This window comes from Mesoplodon mirus, assembly GCF_964341445.2.
Source record: "Mesoplodon mirus genome assembly, chromosome: 11".
In the NCBI taxonomy this organism is placed as follows: Eukaryota; Metazoa; Chordata; class Mammalia; order Artiodactyla; family Ziphiidae; genus Mesoplodon; species Mesoplodon mirus.
In genome coordinates, this window is record NC_138987.1 from 1,206,109 (window position 1) to 1,232,135 (window position 26,027).

The window sequence follows — 26,027 nt, forward strand, 5'->3', positions numbered from 1 at the left end:
TATTGAAGTTATGCATTTACAAGCCAAGGAATGCGAAGGATTGCCAGATCCACCAGAAGCTAGGAGAGAGGCATGGAACAGATTCCTCAGAATCTCCAGGAGAAAGCAGACTGCTGACACATTGATTTTGGACTTCTGGCCATAAGAACTGTGAGAGAATAAATTTCTGTTGTTTTAAGCAACCAAGTTTGTGGTAATTTGTTATGGCAGCCATATGAAACTAATACACACAACTTTAGCCTCTGCCTTGCAATCAAAACTTGGTACATAATATTTTGTATTGTGTTGATGAGATTTCAAGGAGTGCTACCAATAGATAGCAAATAAGACTTCTAACTTTCGCTAACTTCACCCTGTTCTTACTTAAGATTTTCATCATGAAATGGAGGAATAAAAGAAGATACTGAGAAGGGAGGTTCTTCTTGTTCCTCATAAAATTCAGACAAAATTAATATCATGATTCCTCAGAATATTATTTTTTTACTTGTGTAGGAAAAAAAGATGGGAGTGACCTATCACATGAAGATAGAATAATATATAGAGATATTCCTAAAATTCACAGCAAAGGACCCATTCTCGTGTTTCAGAATCCCTTCACATCTAAATATTTAGAAAGAGGTTTTTTGTTTTACTTTCTAGTGACTTGAGGTTCTTTCTATAATTAAAAAACCAAATAGAAAAAATTGAAGTGACTTTTATTTTCATATATAAGCAAACCTTGCTTATTTTATGCTGAAACGAACATACAGTGCAGGCATTCAATGTGCACTGTTTTTCCCCTTCTCTTTATACACATGCAACATTATGACCAATACCTGCCAATTACATGTATGTGTGCATACATACATTTCACTTATTTCAGAAAGTCATAACATTGAGTTGACTCTTTTAAAGTGTATGTTTGTCTCAGCTATCTTATCTCCCAATGCAAAATAGGCCTTCTAGCTTGTTTTGTAACTTTTTTCATCCACTCTTGCCATTCTCCCTTTCTCCAGACCCCAGCTTCTTTTTTTAATCAAGAATTTTATTTTACCTTGTGTAACAGGACTAGATTTTTTATAACTATATTTAATTATCAAATTTAATTATATACATCCTTATTCCTTAGCATACATACATGTATTATAAAGTTTTTTATGGATTTCACTGCCTTTTCACAGGAGGATCAAAGTGCATTTCAGTGAAGCCACAGAACATCCAGGATTTGATGAGAATAAGAACATTTCTCTATTTTTAAAAAGTACAGCATTTTCTTATGCAGTGAATCTAACAAAATTACAAAACATACAGAATTACATTTTGGTCAATGCACAGACACAAACACACACAGAGAATAGTAAAGTTTACTTTAGCCAAATAAAATCTTTTAGTTGGAATCCTTTCAAGTGAGGAAAATATATTAATTATTGCCTACTCATGACAGTTTACTTGTTATGCCTAAAGAATTAACTAAATGGCTGTAGTTGATTCTTCCCAAGCTGTACAATCAGCCTTATTAACCACAGTGACCTTGACAGTGCACTAGAAATGAAGATAAACCTCATTTGCATAGACCCATACATTTGTCGATGTAGTAATTTGATGGATACAATAAACTGGTGCAATTTTCAACCTTTGTATGAAGAATTCAAGACAATGACTGTTGCTGTAAGTTATTCCTGGGCAACAAGATTTATTTGTTCAGGTGGAGCCCTATGTCATCCAGTGGAGTTTTCATAAACACTGAAGCCTGGATCATGATTTGAATGGGAACAGTGCTATGGATTTGCTCTTGTAACTAATGTGTCATTCCTATCATTATCTTTCATCTTAAAAGTTAACTGTAAGTACTGATTCCTAATCATTGTGATTCAGAAAACACCATCTATATTTAGATTTCATATCATAGGAGGCACTTAGCTTTACAGTGCTCTGACCTGAGCTAAGTGAAGAAGAAGCTTAAATATTCAAGTATCAGGATAGAGCAGATTTGAAATTCGTTGGGAAGCCACGGATAACAGGCACGCAATTATCCAGAAACAATTTATCTCCTCTGTAACACAGGCATCTATAAATAGGGCAATTTATCAGCCATTTCACAACTTCTATTACAACTGTATACCTCTTAAGTTTTAAATTGTATTTTTAGAGCTGTTTATGCTAGCAGCCTGCTGCTCACTGTTTTAAAGTGAGTCATCATGGATATCTTAATTTTTCTATCTTTGTTATAAACCAGTTCAGTTTTTTGGAGGTCTTGTGGGTATAATTGATTCTGGATGTCATAAGCGTTCTGAGTTGTGAAACGTTAAATAACTTTGTTCTAGGCTTTTCAATAGAATGTGTTCAAAATCCAGGCCAAAGAAAATTTTTCAACAAATCAAGTCACAAATTCTCCTCTCACTGTGTTTTTTTCCCCTTTACCTTTTTGTAGGTCTTTGTCATGCCTGTCTTTGTCATTTTTACTCTGAATTTTTTGGCCACTCTGTACATGTCTCATGTGTTCATTCTTTCTTTCTACTTTTTCTTTGATGTCTCCTTCTTCTTGTCCTCTTCTTTTTAATGTTGTCTGAGTCACTTGGTTTCTTTTGTTCTTATGCTTTAGCTATTATATTTTATGAAGTGGTCTTACAGCCCAGAAACTTAACCCTCTCCATCCCTTTCCCTTCCCAGCCAGTAGAAATAATAGCTACTGTATATATAGGGACTTAAAGGTTTAAAATATAATGTAATATATATTATTTCAGCTTAAGCAAAGTGCACGTCTCTTTTAAAGTACATTTATTTTAATTATAAGAGCCATTTAAAAGGAGTGCGGCTATCTTAAAATACACCCTTGATACATTTGGGATATTAAGAGTTAAAATGACTCACCCATTCCCAGCAATTCTTTTTCTTTCATATGGAAAGAGCAGCATATACCTCTTAGCAAATATGCAAAAATAAAATGTGAAGAGGTTTGGAATATCATTTCAGAACACAGTAATTTTAAATATAGTTGGTCTATTGTCCACCAGGTTTCCCCAACTCTATTTTGTTTTGAGGTCCAAAGGGTATTTTGTTTTTTCGTGCTCCAGGTTCAGTGGGAATGAGCGGGCTGTGCGGGCACCAGTGAGAAGACTCTTCAGAAACAGAGCAGCCCCAGCTGATGCATGAAAGGTGCCGCTGACAGCGTTGCTGTCTCCTGTTCTTCCAGCCACTCACCAACTGCACACTTCCCTTGAGATTCTGTCCTTCCTTGGCCATGGGCCTTGTAGAGATACTAAGGAACGATATTCCTTTGGTTGCCAGGGTTTTTGTATAGATTCAGCAGTGTATTTGATTGACAAGTATACCAGTAAAGCTAGGTGGAATTATAAAAGTGTATTTCATTGTAATGCCTTAAACTTGAGATGTAGTGTCTGTAGTGACTTTTATAATTACTCATTCACTTTTAGCAAGGTTGTCTAAAAACTTTATTTTTGCTTTCTTTACAGTCCAGTACTCATTTGGGAACGATAGGAATATTTGTTGGCACTGCATCCTAATAATAATAGTAGTAAAAGTAATGAGGAGGAGAGATGTTATTACTACCTATTTAGACAATTTTCTATGTCCCCTGTACTTGGCTATGCACAACATTTATCTAAAATCCATACTGAACCCTTGATATGCACCGTTTTCATGTGAATATCAAATGAAACATTGTTTCATTTAATCATTGTAAAAACCCTGTAAGGAATTATAATTCCCATTTTCCAGATGAGGAAACAGACAGGTAGGTGCAAAAAGTCACACATTCCTTCTGAACAGCTGTAATTTTTATTCAGGATGGCTTTCTTAGCAGCAGTCAAGGGACCAAGAAATCTGGATAGAATGAGAGATGGGGGTAGCGGACAAGATGGACAGGGTCAGCCTTTGTAAATGCAGGTTATTTTTCAGTCTGATAGTTAAAAGTCTAGCATTGTCTGCCCCAAGAGAAGTAAGAGTGCTTGTACTTATAAGGCAGAGCAAGATACGGAGTATTGGTGAGGAAGCCTCAACCAAAGCTGTCTTCCAATTTTTAGTTAGAATAGGCAAATGATATTTCAAATGAACTGAAAATTAATTAAAATTAATTAAATGGTGTGCCACACTCTATATCAATGGGATGTGTAGTGCCACTGAAAGAAAGAGGCCAGCGACTTGAGAATTCTTTTTATTGCCTTTGAAAATAATTAAATCCACATTTCAATGTTAATACAATCACTAATGAAGAGACGCTTGTACTAACAGAGCAGGAAGGACCTTGGAACTCATGTACTTTAGCCCTTGTCCAATTAGGATTAAAAAAATAAAGCCCAAAGCAATGACCTTGACTTGCCCAGTCCTGGAGGCAGTTACTGGCTAAATTAGGTCTACTAAGAACCTGCTTAGAAATAAATAGACCCATATCATGATTAAGCATCAAAATTTATATTTTAAAATAGTGTGTTTTTTTTCTTTTAGCAAGTATAATTTTCCTCTGGGAGATATTTTAACTGTATCATCAGAATTATTTCTATATATTATTCAACAGCATTTTTTATATTGGTATATATTTTATTCTAAAAGTAACAGAATTTTATCTTTGTAAATGTAGTTATTTCCAAAGTAACTGTAAAACTTATTAAATTATTAAATTTGAAATATGTGAGTAAAAAAAACACTAGTTACCTAAAATCCCCAAACCCAGAGGCTAATGTTGTTAATATTCTTGTTTATCTTTCCAGCCTCTCTTTTAACGTACACATTAATATTTTTCTTTAGACTTAACACAGTGATATTATATATATATATATATATATATATATATATTACACTCTGTCCTTAAAAATATATTTCATCATATTAAATACTATATTTTACCATATCATTAAATATTAATCTATGATATCATTCTTAGTTGCTATTTATATCTTAAACTAGTCCTTTATTCTTATTTTAAATGAGTCCTGATTTTTGACCTTAAAATACAATGCAGCAATGAAAAATTTCATAGCAAAATCTTTGGAAAGTTTCCCGTTATTTATCTTAATTTACCAATCTGCTTCACAATTTTCCATTTAATAATTACCAATTTACTATGTTTTAAAATATTAGAACCACTACATCACCATTATTATTTAACTCAGTAAAAAATTTTTCCTAAAAGACGCATGCCTTTAATTTTTCCACTGCTTAATTTTTTAACTTCTACCCCAAAGCTTTTAGTTTTTAGGCATTTGCTTTTGGCAAGGTAAAAAAGGTTTAAACATATCACCAAAATGCAAAATATAAATTATTCCAAAATGATATACTGAATTTTTATGCTTTCAAAACTTTTATCATACAAATGAACTGTCATCATGCTATTTAAAATGAGAGGAGAATAAAAAACATAGTAGAAGTTACATTAATTAGGTAATCATTTCTGCAAAGTCAGTACCTTAGAAAGATAAAGGCACTTCCTTTGAGCTCAGCATTACCCCATTCATCTTGTAGGAAGACAGCTAGGAGAGACCAGCTCCCTGTTCTTTTCTATAATGTATACCATACCCAGCTTTTCTTCCCACATGATAAAATTCCACTAAAAGATTTGCTTCTGAGGCAGCAGTTAAAGAGAAATGACCATGGGGATATTCACATTTTCATAAACAATTTCCATATTCTCTCTCCCTGTAATCCTAATATCAAGAATCTCATAGGACTCATTTGCACTATTCATAACTATGAGTTCTGTAGGTTTTTCAGCTCATGCTTTACAAAAAAATGAGCTTTTTTGGGCCAGCTTCCCTGGTGGCGCAGGGGTTGAGAGTCCACCTGCCGATGCAGGGGACGTGGGTTCGTGTCCCGGTCCGGGAGGATCCCACATGCCGCGGAGCGGCTGGGCCTGTGAGCCATGGCTGCTGAGCCTGTACGTCCGGAGCCTGTGCTCCGCAGCGGGAGAGGCCACAACAGTGAGAGGCCCGTGTACCGCAAAAAAAAAAAAAAAAAAAGAGCTTTTTCACTTGTTCCTAATGACTTTGGTTTATACAAAGAGATCTTAAACTGTCCCCAGAGCAACCATTTTGCTAAAATGTTGTTAGCGCATCTTTACAAATTTGGCAGCAAAAGGGGGTTTCATTAACAATGGAAATCATTAGGAGCCAAGGGCCCTTGGCAAGTTCAGTGCTCACCAATCTTGTTTTATTTTCAGTGATCAGTACAAATAATCTTGTGAACTATACATTGATTCTTTATCTGGTGGGTGAGTAAGGAAGATAAGGACTTGATGGGTTGGGAAGAGATGCTAGAAAAATCAGAGTGGTATTTTCCGGCTAATCCGCTCCGTGGCTCACGAGCCCAGCCGCTCCGCGGAATGTGGGATCTTCCCGGACCAGGTCACGAACCTGTGTCCCCTGTATCGGCAGGTGGACTCTCAACCACTGCGCCACCAGGGAAGCCCTATCCTTGCTCTTCTAAGGAGCCTTATGAATTTTAAGCAAGTGTACCTCCCAGCATCTGCTAATAGCCATTACTTTCCTGAGAGTTTGGGGATTCATCGCTGAGATCAAGGGCTATTTTTCAGTGGACCATCAACAGGTTTCAGATTATATATGTAAATATATGTAAGTCTCATTTTCATAGTAATGAAATTTGATGCATCTGCTATGCACAGGGGGATAGCTGCTCATGAACCTGAAACTTGACCTGCAGTTTCTTCCAGAGCACATCCAAATTATGTGGTCTTTCTCTTGTTTGAGGCTGCCGGTTCAAAAACAGAATTTGCCTCTATTCTGGGCAGCTTTGCTTTCAAAAGCCTCCTTTGCCCAGAACAACTTTTGTTAGATTCCTTCAGGATGGTCTGTCTGCCACTTCATCCAGCACTTCATTGCTGGGTGCCCTTTCAAGATTTCTTCTCCCTGCTCTGTATATGATCAGCTTGCTACACAGCAGCTCCTTAAATACACCCCCAGCCTATGTCCTTTAAGTCAGCCAGAGGCTGTGTTTTAACAAGTGTCATTTCGTTTCTGGTGAACAGAATGGAAGCTTATTGTTGGAAAACCATTCTTGCCACCGTTGAATATTTATCAAAGATGACTGGGGGCTTCCCTGGTGGCGCAGTGGTTGAGAGTCCGCCTGCCGATGCAGGGGACACGGGTTCGTGCCCCGGTCCGGGAGGATCCCACATGCCGCGGAGCGGCTGGGCCCGTGAGCCATGGCTGCTGGGCCTGCGCGTCCGGAGCCTGTGCTCTGCAATGGGAGAGGCCATAACAGTGAGAGGCCCACGTACCGCAAAAAAAAAAAAAAAAAAAAAAAAAAGACTGATTAAACTATGGACTTTAAAAAAAGTAATGAAAAAAAGGTGGTAGAAGTGACATCTGTGGCCAGTTCAGCACTAAGGGAATTGTAGATTGGATGCACTGGTATTATTCTGCAGCCTACTAGTTAGATCCAGGGTTTGGTTGTTCTTACCTTCTATAAGATAGCGTTTTATGGAACAACAAAAATCAGCATTCAGTGACAATTACTGATGATTACTACTAACAGAAATCTATATATCTTATTTTCATCATCATTAGCTATGTCTAAGCTGATAGAAATAAGAAAGACATTCACGTATAGCCCATCCTGATTCTCAACTTACTATGCTGTTGTTATAGTGCAAAATATCCTCTCTAAGAACAGCTTCCTCTCCTGCAAAAATAAATTTATAATACAGATATCATGATATTATCGTATAGACGAAATAAGATAGGTAACCTGGAATGTAGTATTGTGCAAAAGTGGTATTTTCTACCTCTGGTGCCCCTTTAGCCAGTGTCCAGGACTTTGCACTGACCAACCCATTTATTCATTTGTGTATGCATTTTACACAGTTCAGCATCAGCCAGGAGCACCTACTGAATTGCAAAAATATGGATTGTTGCTAATGACTATAGTATATGACACAAGTTATTTCTAAGGAACATAGTTTAGTATCTGCCTTTTTCTTTTTCCTTTTTCTTCTTTCTTTTTTTGCCTTTTCTATTTTTCCATATGCCTTTCTGCTTGATACTGGAGACTGGTTTCATACGCAGTAACAAACCTCATTCAGTGGGCTCTATCCCTGAACTCTTTGGTATATTAATTGCTTAAGGCATTTTTTTTTAGATAGTAAGCTGTTACTATTAGGTCTAATATGCATTGATCTATGATTTGATGATTTAAGTAGACATTTTCTTGTTAGTTTTTGCAAATTTTTATAGTGACCTCTTGGCCAAAATCATGACAATAATAATACAGTGTTGTGCCCTGTAGCCTGTAATATTTGGAGGGAAAAAATTCATCCTCTTTTCTAGCTCTTGATTTAAAGGAAGACTTTAAACTTTTAACTTATTGCAGTTAGTAAAGATGGATGCATTTTTGTAATCTTATGTTGTATCTACCAGGACTGACACACTCTTCAACATATGGTGGCAATGTTTTCCCTAGTGATTGCAGATGTGCCATGTGGCAAGCTGGTCATAAACAGAGCAGGGAGAAGAAGGTTTCACCACCCACTGGGAAGACTATTATGGGTACCTTCGTCAAGGGATTCCAGGGCTGAGAGGGAAGACAGGAGAAAGAAGTGAAGCTCTTTTCTGGTTTCTTCTGATGTCTATATTCCTTTTGTTTCTTCAAAAACAAAACAAATCTATCAAACAAACAAAATGCTTGCCTTCAAATACCATAAAGGAGAAAAAGCTTCAGTCAACAAGATTAAAGTAACTATTCTCCAAACATTTTAATTATTGGTAGGAAGAGACAGAATAATATACTTTTAGCCATTTCTGGGAACTGTGAATTTCGTATGATAGTACTAACAACTCTACACATTTGGTATCCTGATACACAATCTTCAATATCCTGATTGTAGACCTACTTAGCTGCTTAACAGAATAAGATGAAGATCATCTTATTGGTAGTCATTCAGACGCTTCCTCCTGTTTTCCAAATACTCCATTAACCAAAGCAATGTTTTAACCATCAAAGTCTTAAATATTTTAAAGGGATTGTTTCATCTTGTTATCCAGAGAAAACATTTCTTATTATTAACCACATTCAAATTACAAATGAGAAATTTTAATAATAGATTACTAAATATTATACAAAGCAGAAATGCATTTTTAATTTTTTAAAAGATTGGAGTGTTCTTTAAGAGAACAGTTTTTTTAAATGTGGGGTATATATCAAAACTTGAAAGAACAATATTTAGTAAAAAATTGCCACGGCGGAGTACACATGAGAATTGCAGCTTATAAATAGCCAAGATTAATTAAATCGAGTAACAGTTTCCCACTGTAACATTTACTTTCTCAATATTTACTACTTATGTTTATCTTCTAGGTTCCAAAATTTGGAGAGCTATTTGAGAAAAATTATTTTAGAAAAAATTGTCTAAGAATTTAGGAGATGTTTCTGTTTTATCCAGATTAGTCAGTCTCTTCATCCAGTGCTTTCTTGTGGCTCTTGGGTCTAACAATTCTGAGAGCAAAATTTTTGATTGATAAATATATGAATGTTGGTGGAAATATAAGTCACCCTGTTTCTATTTTTTTAAGGCTTTATGTTCTGATTCTTGTTTATATAGTTTCAAGAGTGGAAAAAATTTCATTCAAAACTATCTTTAAATAAAATACATTATTTTATTCATTTAATTGGGAATATTTTTGAATATTGTTACTATATAGCATTATCTCTTTCAGGTAAATCTAATTAACAAAACCATCTTTTTAAAAACTGACTAGTAGAGCAGAATCTGTCTTTATTTTCAATACTATGAAGGTTTTAATTAACAGAAAACTACCATGGGTTGCTTCTTTAGAATACCACTAAATGTTAGAGACATCGTCTACTGTACAGGAGTTTCACTACTAGATGAGGCTGTCTGGGAATTCATATGGATGAAATTCCACTCCACCACGGCCGTTTCTGAAAAGAAAATATTACTGGAAGCCTTAACTTGCAGTGATGACAGGAATTTATTAAATAGGTGGGTCAATTAATTTTTAAAATTCGTGTAATGAGAGTATTCTCTGTTAATCAGACTGTACTGAACTTGTTTTTATTTCCTTAAATATATGCTAGTTACTGTAAAATTTATCTTTGTAGAGCTAAGGAAAACTGCCATATTAATATGACTAAAGCTTGTTGATTTGAAAGGTATACCTTAGTTTCTAACTAATTATATGTTTTTTCATATATATGTAAGACAATATTTCATTATAAAAAGAAGCGTTTATTTAAAAGAATTTTTAAAGTGAGTTTGCATCATCAAACAAAAACTATGATTTCTCCACCCACAAGATTGTTCAGACTTTAATTAATATATTAATTACAATACTATGAATTTGATCTTCCTCCTTTTATAAAAACAAAATTGTTCTATTGATAAAATTTTTTTAGTAAAGTTTACACTGGACTATTCTTTGAAGACTGTGATAAATTAAATCATGTAATTTTGGTAATTTTATAAAAAATCTTTGTTATTGGACTAAAAATTTCCCCACAATTCTATTCTTAAAGGCTTCTAAATCTATCACTGAATTCTGAAGTGGTGCTGGATCAAGATGCAATTGATGTGATAATCCATGTAGCTCGAAATCCACATGGCCGAGACCTTGCCTGGAAATTTTTTAGAGATAAATGGAAGATACTAAATACCAGGTAAAAATAAGAGTTCAATCATTCATACTGGAGTGAGTAAGTCAAAGGTGACATATGAGAGATAAAAGCCCTACTTTTTGTGGTAGAACCAAGGTCCAGATAATAGCATTAGATTTTGAAGTAGTCAGCCAAGATGGGTGTTGCCACCCTTGTGAAACTCAGAATTAATTTAACAGTTCTATAACATTATTCATTTATTAAAGATTGATAACCACAATTATATATGGAAATGTGCAGAGTGAAAAGGTTTAGCATTGCAGCTTTCCTGGAAGATCTATCAAACTGTCTTAGGTTGAAGGAATCATATCATTAAAACCCTATATCCTGAGTGTGTTGTAGAAAAGATGATTTATGAGTCATATGTAATGGTATTATAACAAGAAAGCTTTAATTAGTTCTGTAGAATTGTTTAAATTCTTTAAAAAATATACATATCATAAAACACCTGAAATAAAACCATGATATCGAGAAGAAATATTTGAATGTCTGTATTCTAGTTGCAGTAGAATTTATTCCTGAGCCATCTTGCTTCATGTTGAGAATAATTCAGCCTCAATTTTGGAAAATATTTCATTATGTATTTAAATATATTATAATAAATGTTAATTTATTACTCTAATAATCTCTATGGTATTTTAAAATTAAACTCATCATAAAGCATGTAAATCCTGCATGTTCTCCAACTTAAATGTCCCCAGACAACATACTTACTGTTCTATCTCTTAAAAACTGGTGTATAAACTTTATTTTTTAAAAGCATATTTTTATTGGTTGACCTTGTATAATGAGTTCAATTTGAATGGATATGTCATATTAAAACATATTTCTATCCATAAATATTTCATTGTTAGAAAGCACTGATATACCTAGAAAGCACATTTTTTCCCCTAGTACTTTCAGCTCAGAAATTGGAATGTTTGAAAGATTAGAGCTTGCTTTGCTGTCATGCACATAGTATAATGAATAGTCAGACACAAGGTGGAATTAATATATATATAAACAAGTATTTCACTTCAAAAAGTATCAAATATCTACCAAATAAACAGTTTCATTAGGGAGTGGTTTTGTAGATCAGAGTTCAGTGTAATGCATATATAGTTTATAGTCCCTACCAAAACATGTTTGGTTCCTGATATGCCTGTTTTGTTTCACTGAGAGTCCATGATCTCTAATCAAAAGGTAGAAAGATTGAGACGACATTAAAACCACTTCAGTCTAATGACCTCTTTGTTTTATTAACTGAACATTAATAATAGGGAAAACTCTGAAGAGGGAGGAAGAGGCATTTAGAAACTCAACTTTACGCTCAATTTTTCTGTAAACCTAAAACTGCTCTAAAACTAAAGTCTGTTACTTAAAAAAAAAAAAAGGTAGGAAGATTGAGACTTCAGCGTTTCTACAGACACGGCAGTGTGTATCTTGACAAATAGGACTGTCTCCTCCATCTTCTACTCCTCTGTCGATCTTTGAACATGAAAGTTCATGGGGAAACTGTCCAAGGTTCTGCTTGCTTCCTGCCCTGCAGATTCTCCCTGGTTTTAGTTGCCATCAAATCTCGTGGCATGAACCATTCCCAAATCTACATCTCTAACTCAGACATTTCACCTAAGCTTCACCCTATGATAGACAGTTTCTTGTTGAGATCCCCTACTGGGGTAAATCGTCATTTTCCTTTTGTCTTCCTTTTCTCAGTAAATATATGGTCATCCACCAATTGTTCAAGCCAGGCACCTGGAAATCTACATATGGTTCTCCCTTTCCCTTAACATATATAACAGTTAGGCTTGAGGTCTTATAATTTAACAATTCCTAAATGTGTCGTGTTTCTTGAATTCTTCCTCTCTTTCCTGCTACCACTGCCCTAGTGAAGGTTCTTATCTCTTGCCAGTACTCTTCACAAGAGCCTTCTGTCTCCTGTCTTTATATTCACATCTACCGCCACCAGCACCACACACATACACACACTCACTCACACACACACACACTCACACAGACACATACTCACACACACATACACATACTCACACACACATACACAATCACACACATACATCTTCCCTTTGTCCCAAGAATCTCTCTGAAAAGCAAAAATGATATTTTCCTGCTGTAAAACCTTCAGTACTCTGTGCCACACTGAAAATCTAAGCTCCTCTCTTCCTAACCCTCCTACCTCTTATTCTATTATCCTCAGCCTCACAATTTATACACTCAATACCAAATGCATGTAGTCGGCGGCATACACCATGTTGTTTCACACCTCCTTGCCTTTGTTTATGTTGGCTCTCTGCCTAAAATTACTTTCTTCCTTGATATTTGAACTACTCCATACTTAATCTATTTGGCATCATCTCCCGGAAGCCTTTCTGAAGACCCCGCAGCTAAAGAGAATTTCTCTGAACACTGTATAACTTTATTTTCACGACAGTTAGCCACAATAACTGGGAATGATTTGTTTACAATACTAGATAGTATATTACCTTCAAAGAAAAGATTGTGCCTTTTTCTTCTTCACATAACTGCAAGCAAAGCATAAGCAAAACACTCTTTGAAGAATTATTCTCATTCCTGTACAGTAGGCCATTTCTGTAACCACATATTGATCACTAATGATTACTTATATTATTACTGAATGTTGATTTATTTTATTTTATTGATATAACTTTTCCCATGGAATAGTTCAATGTTAGAATTACAGCAAATTAGGATGGACATACAGTTTAGCTCCCCTCATTTTACAGATGAGAAAACTGAGGTTCCAGAAGCTAAATTACTTAAGTTCCCACAGGTAAGAACAGCATTAAAAAACCTCTTGTAGTGATGACTGGACCTCTGCTTTCAAAAACTCATAATCAGGCTTCCCTGGTGGCACAGTGGTTGAGAGTCCGCCTGCCGATGCAGGGGACACGGGTTCGTGCCCCGGTCCGGGAAGATCCCACATGCCGTGGAGCGGCTGGGCCCGTGAGCCATGGCCGCTGAGCTTGCGCGTCCGGAGCCTGTGCTCCACAACGGGAGAGGCCACAACAGTGAGAGGCCCACATACCGCAAAAAAAAAAAACAAAAACAAAAACAAAAAAAACTCATAATCTTATCTTTAGAGTACTTTTTTTTTTTATTGAAATGTAGTTCATTTACAATACAGTTCAGGCATAAAACATAGTGATTCCATAGTTTTATAAATTACACACCATACAATGTTATTAAAATATTATTGACTATATTCCCTGTGCTGTACATTATATCCCTGTGACTTATTTATTTTATAACTAGTATTTGTACCTCTTTTTTTTTTTTTTTTGCGGTACGCGGGCCTCTCACTGCTGTGGCCTCTCCCGTTGCGGAGCACAGGCTCCAGACGCGCAGGCTCAGCGGCCGTGGCTCACGGGCCCAGCCGCTCCGCGGCATGTGGGATCTTCCCGGACCGGGGCACAAACCCGCGCCCCCTGCATCGGCAGGCGGACTCTCAACCACTGCACCACCAGGGAAGCCCTGTAACTCGTATTTGTACCTCTTAATCCCCTTCACTTCACTCCACCCTCCTCCCCTCTGACAACCACTAATTCTCTGTATCTGTGGCTCTGTTTCTGCTTTGTTATATTTTTTCATTTGTTTTTTTTTCTTAGATCCCACATATAACTGAAAATATACAATATTTGTTTTGCTCTATCTGACTTATTTCAGGTAGCATAATACCCTCTAGGTCCATCCTTGTTGTTATAAATGGCAAGATCCCTTTTTTTTTTTTGTCTGAGTCATATCCCATTGTATATATAAATGCCACATCTTCTTTATCCTTTCTTCTGTTAATAGACACTAAGGCTGCTTCCACTTCTTGGCTATTGTAAATAATGCCACAGTGAACACAAGGGTGCTTATACCTTTTCCAATTAGTGTTTTTGTGTTCTTTGGAAAAATACGCGTGAGTGGAATTGCTGGATTGTATGATAGTTCTGTTTTCTCATTTTTTTGAGGAACCTCCATACTGTTTTCCATAGGGGCTGCACCAATTTAAATTGCCACCAACAGTGCATGAGGGTTCCCTTTTCTCCGTGTACTCACCAACACTTGGTATTTCTTTATTTTTTGTTGATAGTCATTCTGACAGGTGTGAAGTGATACCTCATTGTGGTTTTGATTTGCATTTCCCTGATGATTAGCAATGTTGAGCATGTTTTCTTGTACCTGTTGGCCATCTGTATGTCTTCTGTGGAAGAATGTCTATTCAAGTCCTCTGCCCATTTTTTAAATGGGTTTTTTTTATATTGAGTTTTATAAGTTCTTTATGTATTTTGGATAGTATCCTATAATCAAGCATATCATTTGCAAATATCTTCTCCCATTCAGTAGATTGCCTATTCATTTGTTGATGATTTCCTTTTCTGTGCCAAAGCTTTTTAGCTTGATGTGGCCCTATTTGTTTAGTTTTGCTTTTGTTGACCTTGCATGAGGAGACAGATCCACAACATATTGCCGAGACGTATGTCACAGAGTGTGCGGTTTCTTCTAAGAGGTTTATGGTTTCAGGTCTTACATTCAAGTCTTTAATCCATTTTGAATTTATTTTTGTATATCGTATAAGAACATAGTCCACTTTCATTCTTTTATATATAGTTGTTCAGTTTTCCAATACTATTTATTCAAGAGACTGGTTTTCCCCCATTGTATATTCTTGCTGCCTTTGTCACAAATTAATTGACCAGATGTGCATGGATTTATTTCTTTTCCACTGATCCACGTGTCTGCTTTTGTGCCAGTGCCATATGTTTTTATTACTATATCTTTGTGGTATAGTTTGAGGTTAGGGTGTGTGATACCTGTAGTGTTGTTCTTCTTTCTCAAGATTGCTTTGACAATTCAAGGTCTTTTGTGGTTCCACACAGACTTTAGGATTATTTGTTCTAATTCTGTGAAAAATGCCTTTGGTATTTTGATGGGGATTGCACTGAATCTGTAGATTGCTTTAGATAGTATGCACATTTTAACGGTATTAATTCTTCTGATACATAGCACTGTATATCTTTCCATTTAATTATGTTGCATTTAACTTCTTTCATCAGTGTTTCATAGTTTTCAGAGTACCTGGTCTTTCATGTTCCTTGGTTAAATTTATTCCCAGATATTTTATTCTTTTTGATGTGGTTGTAAATGGAATTGTTTTCTTGACTTTTCTTTCTGATAATTCAGTATTAGTGTATAGAAATGCAGCTGATTTCTGTATATTAATTTTGTTTCTTGCAACTTTATTGAACATTTAGCCTAATAGGTTTTGTTTGTTTGTTTGTTTGTTTTTGTGGAGCCTTTAGGGTTTTCCATATAGTATAATGTCATCGGCAAACAGTGAAAGCTTTACTTCTTCCTTTCCACTTTTTGGATTCTTTTTATTTCTTTGTCTTGTCTGTTTGCTGTGGCAAGAACTTCCAATATTATGTTGAATAAAAGTAGCGAGAATGGGCATCCTTGACTTGTTCCTGATCTTAGAGGAAATGCTTTCATTTTTCACCATTGAGTATGCTGTTAACTGTGGGCTTGTCATATATGACCTTTATTATGTTTATGTATGTTCCCTTTATACCAATTTGTTGAGGGATTTTATCATGAATGGATACATAATTTGTTCTCAAGTTCTTTATATAGTTGTATTATGGGCATGTCATAGGAGGAGGTGAGTTCAGGGTCTTTCTACGCAGCCATCTTGATCCTGCCTCCAGTTTAGTTTAGTGTACTTCTTTTTATTTCAAAGAATATGATAACCTGTGATAGGTACCCTTAACACAGTAGACAATAAATGAAATGAGAAATCTTTCCAACTCACTGATACATAGTGTTCTTTGCCTTGGGTCATGAGTCAAGTAATTATGCTTGTGGTACAAAGATTATGACATTCAAATGAACAATTTGATGTTTTATTTTAAAACTCACATGAGAAAATGCTAATGTTTTGGGAGCATTTTTGAGAAATTTAGCTCAGTTTCTAGGAATGAAAAAGGATAATGCCGATGTCAATTTTGACTAACCAGACCAAAGGATCTGTGTGACTTACTGCTAATACCCAAGTTTTTCCTGCAGTTCTATCTCTTTTGGTAAGATCCTTCTTCCTTACAGTGATCTAGGTTGCTTTAAAATTTAAACTTTTAGGGAATTCCCTGCCAGTCCAGTGGCTGGGACTCTGTGCTTCCACTGCAGTGTTCGATCCCTGGTCAGGGAACTAAGATCCTGCAAGCCACGGGGTGCGGCCAAAAAAATAAAAAGTATAATTGAAAATTTTAAAATGTTTCTTTCTCTAGCTTTATATTGGAAATATAGTAATTCCTAAATATAATTTTAGAGGGCTCTCTTTAGACCTCTTTGAAACACTGAGCCAAATCAGGATGCATTTGATGGCATCCCATAGCCACAGCTCTTTGCACCTCCCTGACTCCCTAGGGAAATGGCCTTGAATGACATTAAGACAACACAGGTCACTTGGAGCCCTTGAGAAGGATTCTTAAAAAATATGTGTTGGGCTTCCCTGGTGGCGCAGTGGTTGGGAGTCCGCCTGCCGGTGCGGGGGACGCGGGTTCATGCCCCTGTCCGGGGGGATCCCACGTGCCGCAGAGCGGCTGGGCCCGTGGGCCATGGCTGCTGGGCCTACGCGTCCGGAGCCTGTGCTCCACAATGGGAGAGGCCGCAGCAGTGAGAGGCCCACATAACGCAAAAAAAAAGAAAAAAAAATGTGTAGTAGTATTTCCTAAATTACTGCCTGCTTTAACATTAAGACTTTTTTTAATCTTTCAAGGTATGGAGAAGCATTGTTTTTGAATTCCAAACTTATCAGTGGAGTTACAGAATTTCTTAATACTGAAGGTGAACTGAAAGAGGTAAATATTTTCAGATGAGTTCTAATGCTTTTCTTTTATAAAGATATGAAATTATACATTTACTTCAGCCATTTCTTTCCAATAAAGTCATACCCATTCCTTTGAAGCGCGTGCGCACGTGTGCACACACACACACACCCATGCTAAAGACTTTACGCCATTCATTATTTGCAAAGGTATTTCTAACATATTAGTATTTAATATTAAATTCCCATGAGAGGTGCTTGAATGCAAAGATTCTCAAGTTGGGAGACTCCAAATACACTCCAGAAATCTTTGATCCAATCAGCCACCCCTCTATTGATTCTGTGAACCCAGTTTGGGATCCTTGGAACAAAAAAACTATCCTGTCACAATGACTCAGTATTTGGATACAGAGGACCAAGGTTGCTATTGAGGTACAGAACTTGAGATTCATTACTTTGTGGTCTGGTCTACACAAAGAATGACAATTGGATATGGTAATAATGCTTCATGCTATTTGGTTTGTTAAATGGAATAAATTCATACATTTGGATGGACGTGTATCTGGCAACATATATTGATATTAATAGTTCATTTAAAATTCTGCTGGATACAATCACAAGTGGATTTCATTGATGAAACTGAACTTATTTTTTTAAGGACTAGTGTCCAGTTTGCAGAGTATCTAACATTTTCTTTTTTCTCTGTTTTATGTCTCTGGAAATTTAAACCAGCTAGTTTTGTGACCATTAATTCACATCTCTAATAGTTAGGGGTATGAAATGGGGGGTGGGGTAAGTAGGTAGGAGGAAGGAGCAAAATATTTGACTGATTAAAATGAGTTGGGCTTCAAAACATTTATTGCTTTTTAGTCTGCTGCTCAACTCCATTATAAAATATAGCTGAGATTTGGCTTTGAGAATCACAGTTTCCTCAGTTTTCACTGACAGAATGCCCAGTGCTGTGACACAGAGCTCATCCCATTGAGCAGGATTCTCCCAGAAGCATCCGCCCTGGCACCATCCCTAATATCTCCTAATATTGTCCAATTTTGTATGGTCATCCCCCACGCACTCACTTGGATTCTTTCACACCATGAGCTAAGCTAAGCTAAGTCTCTGATTGTAATGATTTGAAACTCAATTTTTATCCCTATGTGTGTTCCCAATGCTGAAGAATTTGAAAGCTCTAGCACATGTTTTACTATATTTTTTATATTTAATAAAGGAAGCTAAAAGGGAAGGAATTCTTTCATATCCATAGGAAAGAGAAAGAAAGAACAATTAAGTTAATGAGTTTATGTATTTAAATGAAGTAGTTTTAATTCTTTGATTTTACATTCAATAATCGGAATGAAAGGCTCATTTAGTGACAACCTGTGCAGTCACTGAAGTGAACACAGACGTGAAAGATCTCTCCTCTCCTCCCCTCTCCCCTCCCCTCCTTTTAGCTCCTTTCCTTCTGCCGTCTTCCTCTCCCCTTGCCTCTCTCCTGTTCTCTCTCCCTCTTCTTCTGTTCTCTAACTCTATCTTTCATGTTTTCCTTGCTTCGGTATAATACCCAGCTCATGGAAAAACATCTGTTAAATGGATATTTAAATTGATTTTATCATATGATGGCCATTTTGCTTTACATATTTCACTTACATATTTAAGTTTTTACACTTGACTTAATTGCCGTTTGAAATGTTCCAAGATACCCCTATAATGAAAGGTGCCATTTGAAAACTGAAACTCAACTGTGGCTTTTAGTCCATTATCTGCAAAGCAGCTAGCTTCACAATACAGGCTCTCTGTAGCCTGAGTGATGAATCCCTTCATGACACAGATGCTTGCGCTGACTTTCCAGTTTACCAACTGCTGCCTGAGGCTTTTCCATACTTTTATTACCTAATCATCGACTGTAGGATTGTGGGTGGGCGGGGGGTTAATTTGTATCGCCGATAACCCCCTTCCATAAATATAAAGGAACTGAGGAAGTTTCAGTCTCATTTTCCCATAACCAATGAGCCTCGTAAGCAGAGAAACCAATATGCTCCCTTTGAATGTAGCATATTCTTATTTTCAAAAGTTTATAGATCAAAAGTGAATTGGCATCTTTATGAATTCTGAAAACTAATTTGAGATTGTAATGATCCCCATCAACTTTAGGGGCATTCAGCAGAGACGCTTACATTTTTCTATGGTCCCTTCCCCAAAACTACATTCTAGTACCTGAAACTGGCAATTTCCTTCTAATTACATAGCTGTAGCAATTTGAACAATATTTCTCCATGAAACAGTACATCACTTCCTTAATTTTAAACTAATGGAAGTACAACCTCATGGAACCTCAGAGGCCCTTGCCATTTTTCCATACTAATGCCCGTTCAGCATCCTCTTCAGCACCTTTTTTTTTTTTTTTTTTGTGGTACGCGGGCCTCTCACCGCTGTGGCCTCTCCCGTTGTGGAGCACAGGCTCCGGACGCGCAGGCTCAGCGGCCATGGCGCACGGGCCCAGCCGCTCCGCGACATGTGGGATCCTCCCCGACCGGGGCACGAACCCACGTCCCCTGCATCGGCAGGCGGACTCTCAACCACTGCGCCACCAGGGAAGCCCCAGCACTCATTTTTTTGGCCGCTTGAGCCTTATATGCAACACTGATCTAAAAGAACATAGATCCTGTGCATTATAGACATCCCATTTACAGTTTTAATGTTGAAAATATAAACCTCATAATCGGGCAATAGCTAATTCGATTCATTTATATAGTTACTAAGTGTATATTGTGTGCTGCACTTTACAAATTATTTTGTGATGTTTAAGGTCTAGAGTACCCTAAATCAAGAGTACTAAATACTAAAATGTTTTTAATAGAGAAATTAACAAACATGTCTAGAAATTTTATGCTAAGGAGAACAGGGAACACAAACAACTCTGACATCTTACTAAATGTTATTTTATAAAAATGTCTAGACTAAATACTAAATGTTTTTCAAATACGAAAATGTTTTTGAATAGGGAAGTTAACAAACATGTCTAGAAGTTTTGTGCTAAGGAGAACAGGGAACAACACAAGCAACTCTGACATCTTACTAAATGTTATTTTATAAAAATGTCTAAACTTGCAACATTTTCAAACAAAAGCATAAGATGGCATAAATATTTAGGAAGCACAATAATAAAAACTAATAGCAGCAGAACATCTACCAAAGAGCTGCCAAAATAAGCAAACTGGAATGCCAGATGCCTTCCATCTACCTCATGCCCTCTAAAGTGAGGCGGGGGTCTGGAAGGTGCTGTGATCATGCCCCAGGACCAGTCAGATGGCTGCTCTGACAAGTTCGCCAGAAGAGTTGTGGAGGAGTATGAAGCATAATAAGATCAATTTATGACAACTATGGGAAGTGGGCCACATGTGTTCTGATGAATAAGCTACTCGTAAGATGCATGTGAGTCGTCCCAAGCTCTGTGAGCTCACAACGGAAGTATTTAGTGCACTTAAATAGTGATTTAAGGAATGAATCCCTAGAGAACGCCCAGTTACATTTTCTACTGAGAGTTCTCTTGCAGGATAACCTGACCTACTATCTTTGTGTCAATAACACATTCATAGTCAATCCCATAGTTTGCCTTTGAGGAAGACTTAAGAGTTTTACATCATGTGTTCAGGCTGGCTTTCTACCTCGTCAAAAGGCCAAGAGCACACTCCACAGAGTCAAAGTTGCCAAAGGGTCATTTATCACTATCCGGCATATTCATTCAGTGACTGCCTAGGAAAATATGTAACAATGTGGAACATAGTTTAAAAGAAGTAGCTGTAATTTGTTTTCCTGATTGACCTGTATTATGTAAATAACGCCACTGTAATGCACAGATGTAATGTACAAATGTACACTGTAATGTACATATTTTTGTAATAGAACGCAAAATTCAAAGTATAGATTAAAATGTACTATTTGTTGCTTTAGGAATATAGATTGAATGAATCTGAACATAAATATATAAATACAAATGAATCACTGGATTAGTCAGTTAAGTTTAAAAATATGATTCAAATGCTTTCATTAGACTTCCTTTTTATCTATGTGTACATGTCACAGGTATAGGTGTGCGGCACAGTGCCAGAATATTGAAGGTATTCAATAAATTCTAGTCTTTCCTTTCATCCTCTTTCTTTTGTATGTGTAAATCTGGTCAGGTGTCAGATCAGTTTTAAGGATAGCACTGATAAATCTTTGTTACATAATACATTGAATATTTTGCATGTTATTAAAGCATAGTGAATTTGAAGTCTTATAAAGAACATAGCTCTGAGATATGGTTATCCACTGCTAATGCTTCAGGGCACCAGGTTTTGTAGGAAAGTAGAGGATAAACTTTGAAAAAAACCATCAGTATCATGTAATCAAAGTAATACTGTCATAAACAGACCAAGCTACCCATGAACCAATTTCTAGATGAATTCAGAAAGGTATAATTAACTCCATTTTAAAGACTGCCCTGCCCCGTATCCCCCTATCCCTGAGTCAAGCTTGATGACATTTCTCTCCTGGCATGTTCTCCATGTGGTGCCCACCGTGTGATGAATCACACCCCACGCTAATTACACAGTATAACACTCCCGTGTTGCAAGTTGATTTTTCACATGTCTGTTAGCATTGCAATTGCTGGCTGGTTGCCAGTTTCTTAAGACATATCAAACAGAGAGAAAAACTGCTAGTATTTAATCTTGAAATAAAATCCTTGAGCATTCCCAGAGTATGTGGACCCTCTAGAGAAAATTTTTTATCCATAAAATTATGACAAAACATTCAAAAATTATAACATTTTAATTAAAGCTCAAATTCTCTAGCTAAATGAATCGACATTCCTCCTTCATTCTTTCTAAATCTAGTTGCTCAGGTGATTGCAGGGTCATTTATCATCCACTTTTCATAGCATCATTACTTTTTTTTCCACCGCCCAATAATTTTGATATTTCTTTGCTATCAAAGATAGTGTCAGGCACTCATACTATTTATTTGAGAAGATGAATAATTTTCTCTCTAAGCACAAAAAGTTAACTTTAATCCTTGTATTCATTTTAAGGCTATTTATTACATTAGATAGCTTTGTTATTAGAACTAGTCTTTACCACAATCCCATCAACCTATTATGAAAAGACAAATTAAATATGTCTATTTTAATATTTATTTATGAAACAAGAAGCTGAATTTGGAGCTATTTAAACTGTAATGTCCACTCTTTTTTTCCTTTCAGTTCCAAAAAAAATTACATTACACCTAGTGGACACAATCTGTTTTATTCCATTGCATTACTAAGCTGATTCCACATATTAAATATACCTTCTGTAGTGACTGTGACACTTTTCTTCAAATAGATTCTTGTTTATATGTGTTGGACATGAGTTCTTTTGAAGACATGTGTATTTACCATTTTTAAATTATATTTTTTATTGAAACGTGGTAGAAATACAATATTGTGTTAGTTTCAGGTATACTATATAATGATTTGACATTTGCATACATTATGAAATGATCACCATAATAAGTCTAGTAACCGTCTGCCCCCATACGAAGTTATTAGAGTATTATTGACCATATTCTTTATGCTGTCCATTTACTATTTTAATATTTCTATTTCCAGCTAAGGAACTTCATGAAGAGCTATGATGGAGTAGCTGCTGCCTCTTTCTCAAGAGCTGTGGAAACTGTCGAAGCCAATGTACGCTGGAAAATGCTTTATCAAGATGAGCTTTTCCAATGGTTAGGAAAAGCTCTGAGACACTAATGTGTGTCTCTTAAAAACAATTCGACTCAGAATTTTGTGAGAAGACCTGCTTTGTGTGGAATGAGGAAAATGGCCAGATTTTCAGTGTTAACGTGTGGGAGGAAATGTTTTTTTTAATTTTTGGTTTGGGGAGATTTTTTTGTTTCATTCATTCTGTTTTGTTTCTCTACTGGGTGTTCTTCTCTAAAGAAACTCTTGCAAGTGCAACTAGCCATGACTGCTTCAGCTATACATTCCTCACTGTACAGGACCAAATATGATAGTGGTGCATGTTGACGTTGCAGTCAGTATGGAAAAAACATATTCAGAATATTTTGTGCATGGTTGTATGGCCCTGCCTGTGTTCTAGCATGCTTATTTAAAATGTCCAATGTTGTATGTGAATATATGTTACATTGGGATTGACATTATGCAAAAGCACAAAGATTATCTGTGACAATCAGTGATGCAATGAAAGAAAAACTGAAACGGAATTATATTCTTAGTCATGGGCAATGTGAGAAGTGAAATAGCCCTTTAGGTGATTGGTGTCACTTATTTCAGCACTTGGATTGTCTTTCAATGATTATTGTACTGCTAACTCATTTTCTTTGAGTTAAAGCTGTGTATACATTTAAAAATGCACATAGATAGTCTATGCATATGTATATGTACATAGGGAGGCCCCATATGTATATAGTATGTTGTACACTGCATTTGTGCAAAGACTCTCTTCAGCTCAAAGAAAATTTATCTCTTTTTATAAACTTATGCAAACTTTGGAAAGGCTTCAAAGAATTTATCTCAACACTATCCTTCCTGACAATTTCCTGACTAAATTTCTCAACTGTTATAGATTTTTTCATCTACTTCCTGAATGGTCTATTCTATACATAAAAATGAATTTAAACAAAATTTATGTACAAACGCTCTGCTAATTTTCCTGTGGCAACCTCACATCGTAAATATAGATTCTTGTCATCATTTTGGCCCAGCTTCCTATTGGATAAAACAGTTATGTATACTTAATGATTATCAGTGCTGAGAAAGTGTTTCTTTTCCATCTTCTTTGTTTCTCCACCTCATGTTGGGTGGTGCAGAGAGTTAAAAACTCTTCCTGTGTGTTGATCTTTGTGTCTGTGTGAATCTAATCTCCCATTAAGCGACCATACCTCAAATGGATTCTTATGACCTTTGATGCCAGGTGTGCCATTCGTTAAGATGAAAAGTTTCTTTTCTTGAGCAAAGCTTTTCCTTTAGTATTGACAGCTCTGTTCTACCTGGGAATTTTGAATAGTCTTTCCCTGGCTGTATTATGGAACACAAGTGTTTTTAAATGGTATTCTCACGCAGTACGCCAGTTCTCCAAACGTTGCTTAGATGCTCAAAAACGAACATATTTTAAGTTTGCCATTATGAAATGCAGATACAACTAAGTGTACATAAGCCAATGTGTGTGGACCACTTTATGTTTGCCTGAGGTTTTCCACTCCTCTACATCTTGCAAATCATTGAACGAAACGTTCTAACTCTAATAGTCACTGAACACTGGGGGGAAAAGTAGGTATTTTAGAAACTGGAGCCATAGATTTATTAGGTTTGTAATAAAGAGGAACAATTTAATAATCCATAGAACAAGGATCACCTAAGGTTGAATTTTATCTTTTTAGCAATTAATATCTATTACTCATACCTAAATTTTTCAGCCCTTCAATTAATATATTAATTTTAGATACTCTATGTGTGTTGTTAATAACACAGAGTAATGCTTAGTATAAAATCTAAAAGTCATGCCACCTATCTGAAGTGATGAAATTTAATATAATTTCAAATATGTGTGAAACCCTTAAGGGGTAAGTTCTGAAACATAACAATAATAAAGATCACAATGTCATGCAGGTTCAAAACATGTACTGTATGTATCACCATTGGATTCATGTAATAGAAAAGATAAAAAATTAGAGGAGGATGTCTTGTTTTATGTCGTGAATTACTGAAAACTCTTAATAGTTGTAACATTCTTTTGAATGAAATCACCATTTCCAGCTTTGAATTAGAAGGGCTTTTATAGTTTTCTTTTCCTCTGCACTGTTAATAATCTTAATCCTCTTTCAGTATTTTAGTGGCCTTGAACAACTGGTTTAGCTATGATGTCAAATCCTAACTGTATAATTATGTGCAATGTTCAATACCTCATATAATACTTGTTCAACAGTATAGTGGTATCAATAGCATTGAGATGGAATTTTTGTTCTACATATTTTTCAAAAACTTATCCTTTCCAATGTTGAAGATGATATCAGACATTAACATTTTTTAGTTGTTTAAATAAGTAATATTTTCAAAATAATAAAATGACCAATGACATCTCTTGGAATATTCTGTAAAATGTAGTTAAGTTATAAAATTCGATTTTCTACATAGAGTTTTTATCTATTTTCTCTTCTTTATCTGTTTTACATATCATATACATGCATGAAATAACAAATAGTTGAAAGTGTCCAAAATCTAGGCTTAAAAAATTACTGTGCCATTATATGTACAACAGCAAAACTTGGTTTCAGTTAGGGAGGACTAAATATTTACTGAATATTTAGTAAATATTCTGAAGCATTAAATATCTCTAGGTAACCTATAAATAAAAAGTTTTCCCCATTTTTACACATTTTCCCTTAAAATTTTCCTATAATCTTTAAAGTTTTTTACATATGCAAGCACAACCTCTAAGGCTAATATCTACAATGCTAGGTTTATTCTTCAGTTTCAATAACATGGATTTTACCTGGGAGTTAAACTCACTTTGGTTTACATTATTTCTAGGATAATTATATCAAA

At 35.8% G+C, this 26,027-nt stretch overlaps 1 protein-coding gene across 1 annotated transcript in view; it reads left to right on the forward strand.

Annotated features, from left to right (window-relative positions):
• TRHDE (thyrotropin releasing hormone degrading enzyme) overlaps window positions 1–23,987 on the forward strand; it is a gene marked incomplete at its 5' end in the record, with an annotated part of 402,285 nt that extends 378,298 nt beyond the window's left edge. Inside the window, 4 exons of the mRNA XM_082636310.1 lie at window positions 9,782–9,949; window positions 10,483–10,623; window positions 17,396–17,477; window positions 23,070–23,987. Of these exons, the coding sequence (XP_082492436.1) occupies window positions 9,782–9,949; window positions 10,483–10,623; window positions 17,396–17,477; window positions 23,070–23,213 (535 nt within the window). The 3' untranslated portion in view covers window positions 23,214–23,987. The remainder of the gene's footprint in view (window positions 1–9,781; window positions 9,950–10,482; window positions 10,624–17,395; window positions 17,478–23,069) is intronic.
• Window positions 23,988–26,027: the final 2,040 nt, after the last annotated feature.